General features: G+C 36.1%; 1 protein-coding gene across 2 annotated transcripts in view; it reads left to right on the forward strand.

Annotated features, from left to right (window-relative positions):
- Positions 1 to 10,591, forward strand: part of LOC126481414 (uncharacterized) — a 76,103-nt gene extending 65,512 nt beyond the window's left edge. The window contains exons 4-6 of one of the 2 annotated variants that reach the window (XR_007587554.1): positions 1,971 to 2,099; positions 8,899 to 10,191; positions 10,307 to 10,591. Coding sequence is in view for 1 of the 2 variants with exons in the window: in XM_050105152.1 (XP_049961109.1) it covers positions 1,971 to 2,099; positions 8,899 to 9,064 (295 nt within the window). In the remaining variant the exon portion in view is untranslated. The other variant, XM_050105152.1, reaches the window with a different exon arrangement.
- The last annotated feature ends 1,367 nt before the right edge of the window (positions 10,592 to 11,958 follow it).

Genomic DNA, 11,958 nt, shown 5'->3' on the forward strand with positions numbered 1-11,958 from the left:
AATTGATCATTTTATATCACACGGTTTGCTATCAAATGTACAGTCCGGCTTTATAAGTGGTTTAACAACTGAAAACGCTATATTCTATTTTCTCTGTGAGGTACTGGATGGGCTAAACAAAAAGTTTCGAACGCTTGGCGTATTTTTTGATTTGGCTAAGGCATTTGACTGTGTTGATCTCACAGTATTGCTCCAGAAGTTGGACCATTACGGAATAAGGGGAGTAGCTCACAATTGGTTCACCTCTTACTTTATCAACAGGCAGCAAAAGGTCATTATTTACAATGTTGGTAACAGCTGTGATGTGGGATCTGGGCGGAGCACTGTCAAGTTGGGGGTGCCTCAGGGATCAGTATTGGGGCCGCTCCTGTTCCTTCTTTATATAAATGATATGTCCTCTAGTATTATGGGTAACTCTAAAACATTTCTGTTTGCTGATGACACTAGCTTGGTAGTAAAGGATGTTGTGTGCAACATTGACTCGGTTTCAAATAGTGCAGTACATGACCTCAGTTCATGGCGTGTAGAAAATAAACTAACATTAAATAACAAAATTCATCAACCGACCACGGCATAACAGCCCAGATAATTATAATGGACATAACATTAAATCACAGTAAGACTCAGTTTTTACAGTTTCTAACACACAATTCAACAAAACCTGACGTTTTAATCTCACGGAACGGGCATATGATTAGTGAAACTGAGCAGTTCAAATTTCTAGGTGTTCAGATAGATAGTAAGCTGTCATGGAAAGCCCATGTTCAGGATCTTGTTCAGAGACTTAATACTGCCATTTTTACTATTTGAACGGTATCAAAAGTGAGTGATACTTCGACGAGTAAATTGGCCTACTTTGCTTACTTTCATTGACTTATGTCGTATGGTATTATGTTTTGGGGTAACTCTTCCCATTCCAGAAGGATATTTTTGGCTCAGAAACGGGCAGTTCGGGCAATAAGTGGTGTGAGTTCACGAACCTCTTGTCGACCTCTGTTCACGAGTCTGGGTACTTTGACATTGGCCTCTCAATATGTATATTCCTTATTGTCGTTACTTGTTACCAATATTAGTTTATTCCCAAGAATAAGCAGCTTTCACTTGGTTAATTCTCGGCGGAAATCAAACCTCCATTTGGATCGGACTTCCTTAACTCTTGTGCAAAAAGGTGTGCAGTATACTGCTGCATCCATTTTCAATAAGCTGCCACTCGAATTGAAAAATCTTAGCAGGAATCCATGCGCTTTCAAATCGAAACTGAAGAGTTTCCTCATGGGTCACTCCTATTCTGTCGAGGAGTTACTTGAAAAATTAAGCTGATTCTTATTGTATTTCTGATAGTGTTTACTTAAACTTATGGACAACTTTTTTTCAGGTTCATGAACATTTATTTTTATGTGTTATTACTTTTATGTTGTAAGTTCATGTACTGACACATTCCATGACCTTGGAGATTTGCTCCTCAATTTGGTCCTACAGAACTTGATGAGTAAATAAAAAATAAAATAAAATTAAACAAGAAAGGGTGAACACAGTGAGTGAAACGCAGCCTGGTGGAATAATGTCCTCAAATTTATTGAGGCTGTGGAGTCCACCCAGAAGGAAATGAAAGGGAGCACAAATGAATGACGAACAGTAAACTCTGAATGAGGAATGAGTGACCACACAGAAAAGAACGAGATTGAAGCAAGAATGGTTGAACTGGAGTGAGACCGACCTGAAGGGAACAGTGAATGACCATTTCTTAGACGTCATTTCTCTGTCCTTCCACTCCATTTATCAGACTGTTCCTTTGATCCCTTGCCTTTGCAAATGACTTTCCCTTGTAGAGCACGTGACTGTGAAAGACGTGTGTCCCAGATTCGAGTTCTGGTTTGACACACAGTTTTAATCTGCCAGGAAGTTTCACTTTATAGCAGTTAATGAAAGCACATCCTTGAGCGTTGATTCTGTTTCTTTGTTCTCTTTAGGGAGAAGCGTACCAACAGGGATCCACGGACTCCACCTAAGCACGTAAAATATAGCCGACGTGCCTGGGACGGCATGGTGAGAATCTGGAGACAACAGTTACATGCTTGGGACCCTACTCCTGATGACAAGTAAGTTTCAGATAGCACTTGTAATATTTGTATAAGCTGTGCTCCCAGAGTTTTAAGTTTCAAGAAATGATTGAGCATTTCGTTCTCCACTAAACATTTTACATGTTAGGTTAAGGATGGTATGTTTTTTTTTTTTTCTAAAGCTGTATATTTCTCATCTCAGGCTTTTAACTATCATTTAAGGTTATTTTTTAAATAATTTTTTCCCTATTTTTGACAAATATCACATTTAAAAGTAATGTATTGCCAAAAATGTCAGTGTGAACAGCTGTACAGGTTACAGTTGTTTCAGCCTAATCATAACTGAAATGTGTTGTCATTTAGGTATCCTGCAAATGCTAGGTCTCAGGCAACTTTGCAGGGGACTATCAGAGAATCTCATGTCTCTGTGAGGAACTCTGATAGCTGTTTTCCCATAAATACACAGGAAGACCACTGATTTTTCTTAAGTGCCCCGCATACAAGCAGCAGATGGCAGCGAACCATCACATGTGACGTTTTTCAGCCAATATTACAAATGGCACTGTGTTGAAAAGATCTGCTATGAAAAGGAACTGCTATGTTTAGCAGCAGTCACAGTGTATCACTGTATCCCTACAAATACTTACATTTGAACTAGTTTCGAAATACTTGTTTTGGGAATTGTGGGTTACTTACAGAATAATTTATCACTGATGGCGAGTGTATTGTGTACATCTTTCCACTCTGTTAATACAGTTCATATTTCTTTTATTAACCGTAAATTCAGTTTTCATTCATTAACCTTACAGTTTAACTTCAAGTATATACACAGTTTTGTTTACCAATCTTGATGTGTCTATAGGAATGTTGTCAGTAGCTACAGTACTTATCATCAAAAATCTTGTTATAATCTGTATGAAGGAGGGTCAGATTATATGAAAAGATAAGGGGCGTATTGAATATTATTTTGTTTAGGAATTAAAAACTTTAATAATGAATGTGACTGTTCGATGAATAACAGTAACTATTCAACCTTTGTGTGACATTTCCTTTCAGTAGGCAGATTCATAAGTTGCATGTAGAGGTATTGCATGCTCTAATTAAAAGCAACAAAAATCAAAGTGGCGACTATTACTGCGTTCTTCTTTAAAGTCACTGTTCATTCATTGAGTATTCCTGTGCAATATTGTTAGTAGTGACAAACTATGGTGCCTTAATATTAAAGTTTTTTTGGAAGAAATGGCCGAACTCTAACAAAAGACATCTTCCCAAGCAAAGGGCAGTGTCTGCAGATAATATAATTTGCATTTGGTGGCTCAAGAAGGTTTTGTACACCACAAACTCCTCCCCAGGTGTATATCCACAGCAGCTGGTATTTATTGCCAACAGCTGAGACCTTTTTCAGTTGCTGTGTAAGAAAAATGACTTAACAAAACTGCAGCAGGTGTTGTTGCTTTATGACAACGCACTGTGCTGGTTTCAAAAACAAAAGTATCCAGGAGTTCGTTTGGGTTAGTCATCCCTTACACACTTATTCTCCTGATCTTATGCCCTCAAATCTCAAATGCTAGCCTTTCCTTATCGATTAACCATCAAGAAGTCCTCTTTCTGGGGGGCCTTAAAATTTGTCTCGATGACATTTTTAATTCAGAACCAATATGTTCCTGCAAGCGTGGAGTTGGTTAACTACCTGAGCATAATGAGACTGTTTTGGACAGTGTTGGAGAATAAACTATTGATGATTAATTTCTCTTTTACATTTTATGTTCAATAAACTTCTGCAAAAATGCATCAATTTCTGTGTGGAATGATCTTACTGGAATCAAACTCATAAACTGATAACCTTATGTCAGATTTTCAGTGAAAATCACTCATATTATTCAGTTCAAATGACAATATAATATCAAGTAAATTTTGCTGCATAATTATGTGCCATCTGAGAAGTAACTCAATGATCACACAGTTGCCAAACACATTCTGTGTTATTGGCAAGCTTCAGTTCAGCACATTCCTGGTTTATTTGTGTTGCACCCTGCCAAGTATGGTGTGGCTTTCCCTTTCATCACCTGTATTGTCATCATCATCTCATCATCATTCGAGACATGGCGAGACTGGAAAAGGGAAGTTTGGGAACTTGTATGGGCACTGATGACCACGATGTTGAGTGCCGCCCCACAAACCACCACCACCACCACCACCATCATAACTACAGTTCCTTTCTTTTTTACATTTGTATTAAGTTGTTGTTCAGCCACAGTTACTGGCTCACTATTTCGCACTATTCAGTTTCCTGGTCTTAAGCTTAGTATATTGCTGTATGCACAAGAGTGTAAAATAAAGTATGTATGTATCACCTAATCTACTTCTTAAAATAGTAACAAATTGCTATGGGTCATTCCCTGTATTAACTTAGGCTGTGGGTAGAAATCATTTTTTAAGAAATGAGTTTTGAAACTCAGTGTGTGACTATTTCCATGTGCAATAAACATTTGATGATTACAGTGTTTGACAATCATCTGAGAGGATCTATATTTACGACCTGTTTTTCCCAATCTCAGCTGCAGTTATCCCTGCACAACAATTTGTGTACTGATTATTGATATTTTGCTTTGTCCTTGTGAATTGCCTGGAAATAACATTTTGATATTGACTTCCCCAACCTGTTCAGTTGACTTTGCTGGTTACAACTTAGTAACTTTGGCAAAGTTCAGTAGCTGTGTTTTTTCAAGCTGATGTAGTGAGCAGTGAATTAACAGTTCAGTCGAAGACTCCATTACGTTTTTGTTTAAATTTAAATCTGTTCAAGGAAGATTATTTGTTTCCCTTCCTGAAAAGAATGCTGCTATTGAACTTGATCTGGTTTTCAAATTCTTGTTTTATTTTGTAGGGTATCTTGAAATGATTCTTATTATCTGTCTCAATACAAAAAGGATAACCTTAAAAAATTTCTTAAAATATCTCTTAAAATGCTAAATACTGTTAATGGATGCGTGTGTTATTGTTTTGGAGTTTCTGTTGCAAAATTATCTTACTAATTTTTGAGGAAGATTAAATATCAGGCTCTCAGTGCACAACATTAACCAAAGATCATGTAGTAGAAGAGATCACATACTTAACATTCACTTCAAGGAGCAACCACTGTGATGGTATGAGTGTGTTAAATCCAGTTGCCAGTTTAACAGTATAGTCCTTCCCATTGTTATGACTTTTTTTGTTTTGTTTTTTCAAGCAAATAATTTTAAGCTGCATATAAAATATTTATTCCTCAACTAGTGTTTGGAAGTATATAGTGGCATTAATCACATCCAAGTAGACAATTTACACTCTGCTTAGTACTGGTTAACATTACTTTTGTCAGAGGTAACTTGAAAATAACCAGGTACAAACAGGCAAACTAGTTAGCAGCACAAGAGGGAACAAAAACTCTTGTTGCTCTCCATAAGATGATCAGTTGAATGGAAATAGATTCCAATGCTCCACTGTTGATGCTATTCCCAGAGCCAACTAGTGAACACACACCTCAACCATGTCTTAGAGATTAAGGTTCCGTAGGTCATTAAATCTGAATGGTTACAATAATTTGATTTCAGTTGAGCAGATGGTATCCTTTTGGATTTTCTGAAAGCCAGACTATTCCTTGTTTGGACACAATACTCAATGACTGACTTGTTATTTCTGTAACGCTACAAGTAATTCAACAATCGAAGCAGAAAGCGCACACAAAACTACCACTAAAAAAACTTGAAGAAATTGGTTTGGTTACTCGTCAAAAAGTTGCATACAAATATGAAATGGTCAGTTTGGTGGTATACGTGGAAACGTACCATCAATGAGTTGGGTGCTGAAAAAATTTCTGAAATCACTTTGAGAGCTCTTCAACACTATATTGCTAACCGGTAGAGTCTGGGACTTGACTTCAGTTTTTGTGTACAATGCCACTTCCACATTTACTGTTTCTAAAGTAGGATATTAACTTGCCGTCATATGTATGTACCTGTTAAATTCAATCATTTCTGTGTAATGTTCTCATAAAGACATGTTTTGACCTTCCATTTACCATTTAGTTTTCCATTATTGGTATTCAAATTTTGTCCTTTATATATGAGGATTCTTACTTCTTGATGGTAAAGATTAAATGAGTGTTCTTTAATGTCAGTGGTTTTACCAATCTGCATTGTGTTACTTTTCTATATGCTTTATCTGTATACATCACATTTGCAACAGATCACAGTACATTTTAATGGTTGTAGTTACGAAGATTTTGTGTTATCCAGCTAATGGTGTTACAGGGCCTTTCCGTGTGACGGTATGGGACATTTGGATGGTTTTTTTTTCCCTTCTGTATTGTTACAAAAATAACACTTAAAACACATTATAAATCTTTTGTTCTTAACAGATAACTTCAATCCTAAGGCTGATACAAGAAGTGTAAAAGGTAAAATATCTTGTTAACTGAACTAAAAATTTGAAATACTACTCCTGTGACGGAAAGGGAGTCATACAAAATGAAATTTTTGTCTGAGTTAAAACATCTCTGAAGTTCTATGAAACTATAGAAATGCGCTGTCTCGTGATTTCAGTAATTAATAGCTACATATGAAGTATTAATGTATGGAGAATTATACGGAAATCATTGGTTTTTTTGTTGTCGTTTTTTGTTTGTGTGGTGGAAGGTGACAGTGTGACAGAAAGGGACGGATACCAAATGAAAACTTATATAAAATAATTATATTACTGGTGTCACAGTGTCAGTATTCTTTATCGGAACTCACATTATGATGTATAAGTGATGTCTACACCAGGAAATGAAGACCTCTGGCGATTATCAATACCAGGAACCGGAAGTACTTTCAATGTGTCAGAAAGTGGAACTGATGACATTCATTGCTTTTGAGTGCAAATTTGAGATCAGAGTTGTTTTTTCTCATAAAACGGATTTCACATTCAGTATTGTCAAGTTTTAAGGTTTGTCCTCTGACATTTTTAGCTGTCTTTTTGTCATAAACTCCATCACTATAAAAGCACATACTTGAATGTTCGAATGTAGTTCCAGTGTTTCAATCTGGACACATTTGCCTATCATAAAATTAAAGTTGAAACATGTTTTTGGACAAAGCATGCTCTTTGTCAGTCACATTATATGGGGATACAATTTCAGTGTAGTGTTTAGAGTGAGTGCAGGTATCACTTTAATGTCTTTAACGTTGGCATCAAATTGTGGTTTCTGTTGATCCATTTCATCTTTAGAACGAAATATCATCTCCAGTGATTTTGACACTTTCTTGACACATTAGTAAAATGAATCTGCATCGGTAACCAGATGTCTTCCACTTAATACTGAATGCTTACTAATCTCTTCAGTTCCTCACCAACACAATCAACACTGTCCTTCCCATGACCTGTAGCTAGAAAGTTCCATCTTAACAGAACTTCAAATTCTTCCTGAAGGTGAGTTAAATTACAGAGAGAATAACACTGTTTAAAGTAGCTTGCAGCACTGTCTGAAAATTTTTTTTTTGTTGATGCCTCTCCCTGATCACAGAAATCAGTCTTCGAAGGAATGTGCAGTCAGCCTATTTATCATGTGATATTTCGTAACCAACAGTTGCATAGCTTTGTACCGTTTCAGGACTTATCCAGGCAACTGATCTGAAGATTTGTAAACTGTTGAGAGTTCCAGTATGCAGATTGAATTTTGATTTGAAATCTGGCTGTGTAGTTTTTGGCGAAATCAATCTGTACTAAGATTGCTTTACCATCTACAGCACCTTTGTTGTCTTGAAGATATGTACCCTGAGTTCTTACCAAGAAGCAGTGTTTTAAGAACTGGGGTATTTTTTCAACAAGTTCTTCAAATACTTCAGAGACAGTGTTTTCCTCCGGAACTTTTCAGTTTTTCCAGTAACAGTTTTCCAAACAAACCGTGCTAAGTCATTTGTATCAACTGTTAAGGAATTAAGGTGACAGCAGATTTCTGATACCACAACTACCACATGTGTTTGACATGGAGATATGATTTTCAGGATTGCATACTAATGTAGGATTAGTTCTGATGACATTTTAGGAAAATCCTCCTTATATCCACATAGAACAGTCAAGAGCAAATTGATGTTCTCATGATAGTGACACAAGCAACTGTGGTGAGGTATTTCACTGATTCGAAGGACAAGTTTTGGTCACAGTGAAAAGGATTTTTACTTCTCCAGTTTCTTGTCAGGGTTTTCCTTTTTAAATATTTCATATGCGTCTGAAATAGTCTTGTACATAAATCTCTCCTAAAATTTTTCTCTATTCTTCATTTGCTCTTATTGTCACAGTATCCTTCTTCCCAGGAGCCTTTGATAAAATTGCTTGACTAAATCATTAATCTCGCACAGGGCGTTGCTGTTCTGTAATCATTGTCACCATGCAGTAATATAACAATAATAAATATGTAACAGTGTTTCCACATGTTGTTTATACAATTTCACAGAGTTAGGTCCATTTTACTTCAAATTTAACACATACTGACCTTCACTTACAGAAAGAAAATTCCTTCTTGGTTTAAGTTTTCAAGAAATGGCCCTACAGCGAACACTGATAAGGGAAGGTACATTTGAGGTATAGTCTTACACTCATGGGAGAACGTGGAAGAGCTTGATCTTGTTGGAAGTTCAGTGCAGCATTCCGTATGGCTACTGAACGTCGCTAGCTGTTTAGTTAAAAATAGGAATAAAATAACTGTGTATGGACTATCTTAAAACCATTACGTACAGAGCATATTTTTGACTTCCTTCATGGACAACCTCCATATATTTATTGAGAGAAGAAAATGTTTACGTTTAAATTAATTTTACAGGGAGTCCGCAACGCTGCCCGAATTGAATGTGTCCGTGGATGTGAGTTCTATGCCATACAAGAGGAGAATACATTCTTGTACTGCATCCTCTGCCTCTGGAAGCACAGAAGATGTTGGAGCTGATGATTTTATCTCACTTGACTATGAGGATGGTGATTTAGAATGATTATGTCAATTGTGTTTGTACTGTGTAGTGAAGACACAACTCTCAGTTCAAGCCTGATGCTGTTTTTTTATTGCTGAAATGAACTCTGCGTACTGCAGAGATATTTTTGTGCATCAGTTATTTTGTCTGGACTTGCATGTATTATAAATTTTAGTAGCTTATTTTTGTACAATAGCTAGGTAATATATAGCTGTAAGCCAGATGAAGGCAAGTTGCAATGTATTGGACTGTAAATAGCTCTTTTGTTTGTGTGACTTTAATGTAACCTGGAGTTTTAACGTATCTCCATGACTGAGATGAAAAATATAATATGCATAGGGAGTTGCTTGTAAAGCCAGGCTGTGCCATGGTCTTATGTATACTCCTCTCCATTGAGAAACTGACATTACCAATTTGTGTAGAAAAATACTGACACATGTTTTAGTTGTTAATTTCAAAAGATCACAAATGCCATATCTTCAGATTTGTGCACCTTAAGACATAGGCGCTAAAATGACAAAGTAAAATATTTCTTGTTTTTTTTAATTTACTATTTTTTTCATAATTCTTGGAGCATATTTGATCTGTTTTTATTTAAGATGAATGAAAATGATTCATTGGCTCTGTTTGTTATAAAATTTGTACATGTTGATGTAAGTAGATTTTTCTTTTATAATTTAGGAATTATTTTGTAATACAATTGCATCAGAAAAAACTTTATATAGGGATCTATTTATTCATATATTCGATTATCGTAGTAAAAAGATATCAGCTTCTTGAACCAGTCATACATGACAGTGCCTTGATATTTTGTTGATTAAATTATTTAAGTGTATGAGTATTAAAACTGTTAACAAAAGACCAATTTATAGAGACTACATATTTTACAAATGTGTGCAATAGCCTACAGTTAGAAATATCAAGCTGCTGGTTGAAATTTCTGAAAGTGATAGAAGATATAACTACAGAAAGTGTTGACGTAAATGTGTAAATATGAACTTGTGTGTCTTGCACTTTCTGTATGCATTAATAGTGCAAGTTGCAGAATTATAAATGTCATGTTGTACAACAGTTGAAGAATTGTAATCGTTGGACATGGGAGTCAGTTCTAATGAGAGTTGTACAGGACTGTCCATCAAAGGTAACAGGTAATGACACGCTTCCTACATATTGCTTTATGTTTTATTATTTATTATCTAATATTTTTGTAAGAAGGCATGTCAATAAAAACTGATAAAAAACTTTCCTTGGTTTTTATTGCAGTGCTGATACTATAATGAATGTTGTGTGAAAACAGTCATGGGCTTGAGAGCAAACTACAACCTACAGCTGTTGACCATATGCAAATTCGAAGAAGATTCTTGACGAGTTGACTGATGGTAATAGTTGAATCAGTGAAAATTGACTGACATAAGTTGGTAATCAGTACCAGCACACTCTGCTTGATGCCAAACTGAATCAACAGACAAACTGTTTTTAGTGGCTTTGCATTTGTGAAAACAGAAGTGACATGTTAAATAAATGACTGCTGAATGTTTTTGTAATTTATTTCAAAATAGTTTTATTTATTGATGTTCTAGGTGTATAATACTCTGTGTTGTATGCCAACTGAAGTTGATAGTGGCTGGCAAGCATTTGGAGACAGTCAACTAATTTCAGTTTCTAGTGATTCTGCTACTCCCATATGCCACCTCAGCAATACCTTTCTCTGAGTGAAGATATAGTACTGTGGCTGCCATCTCAGACAGGAGTTATTTTAATCTGCTTGTTTTACAAACTAAGTACAGAAATCTTCAAAACTTCTTAAAAGTGAACTGAAAAATACTCATTCACTAATTAGTTGGTAAATGAATGGCAGTTCTGCAGCATTGGGGATCTGTGGTATCTGTGAACTGGCGTTACCATTCCTGCTTTCCTTTAAATATTGAACCTGTTCTATGCTCCACTCAGTCTACATCCAGAACTCACATTGTAAATAACATAAGTCTATTAAATTCGTTCAAAGTAAATGAATCAGTATGATTAAATAGGGACCAAGAACATCATACATATCCGCGTATTTTGTGGGAAGTGTTATACCCCAGCTGATTTGTGTAGTCCGCTTCATTTTTCGTATAGCTCAGCAACAGTTTGGCAAACAGCTCAAGCTCATTTCAGTGCTTTAAACTATTTGAAGAGTAATATTCTCACTTAATACATAGATGTCTAGTTATGTAGACCATTTCAATAAATGCGACCTTAATTGACATAGCTGCAGCTGTTGTTTTAAAAGGCTAACTGATTAGTGGCATTGCCAGGTTTTTGTTTACCCAGTCTTATATCGGATAGGAAAAGGAATGAAATAAGTCTTGTTGTTATATAGTCTTAAGTTAGAAGACTGGTTTGAAGCAGCCCTCCACCCTGGAGTATCTTATGAAAGTCTTTTGGTCTCTGCAGAACTACTGCAACCTAAATCAGTTTGAACCTTCTTACTATATTCAAACCTTGATCTCTCTTTACAATAATTGCCCCCCCCCCTCCCCAAACACACACACACACACACACACACACACCATATGTTAACTGTAACTTGATATGTCAGGATGTGTCCTGTACACCTATCCCTTCTTCTAGCCATATTGTGGTAATTTCATTAGTTATCGTATCCTATCTACCCACCTAATTTTCAGCATTTTTCCATAATCCCCCCACATTTCCAAGCATCTCATCTCCTCTTATTTGTACTTTTTATCATCCACATTTCAGTTCCATATGGAGCTACTCTTCAAGACAAATACATCCAGGAAAGACTTCCTATTATTTAAATTACACTCTTGAGGCAAAATCGTTACAACCACTGCTCAGTGGGAGAATGGCTGCTGCGTGGGGGCAGAGCATGCAACTGGCAGTAAGGAAAGTACATAGTGGAGCAGAGA

Source organism: Schistocerca serialis, chromosome 5 (assembly GCF_023864345.2).
Source record: "Schistocerca serialis cubense isolate TAMUIC-IGC-003099 chromosome 5, iqSchSeri2.2, whole genome shotgun sequence".
NCBI classification, from domain to species: domain Eukaryota; kingdom Metazoa; phylum Arthropoda; class Insecta; order Orthoptera; family Acrididae; genus Schistocerca; species Schistocerca serialis.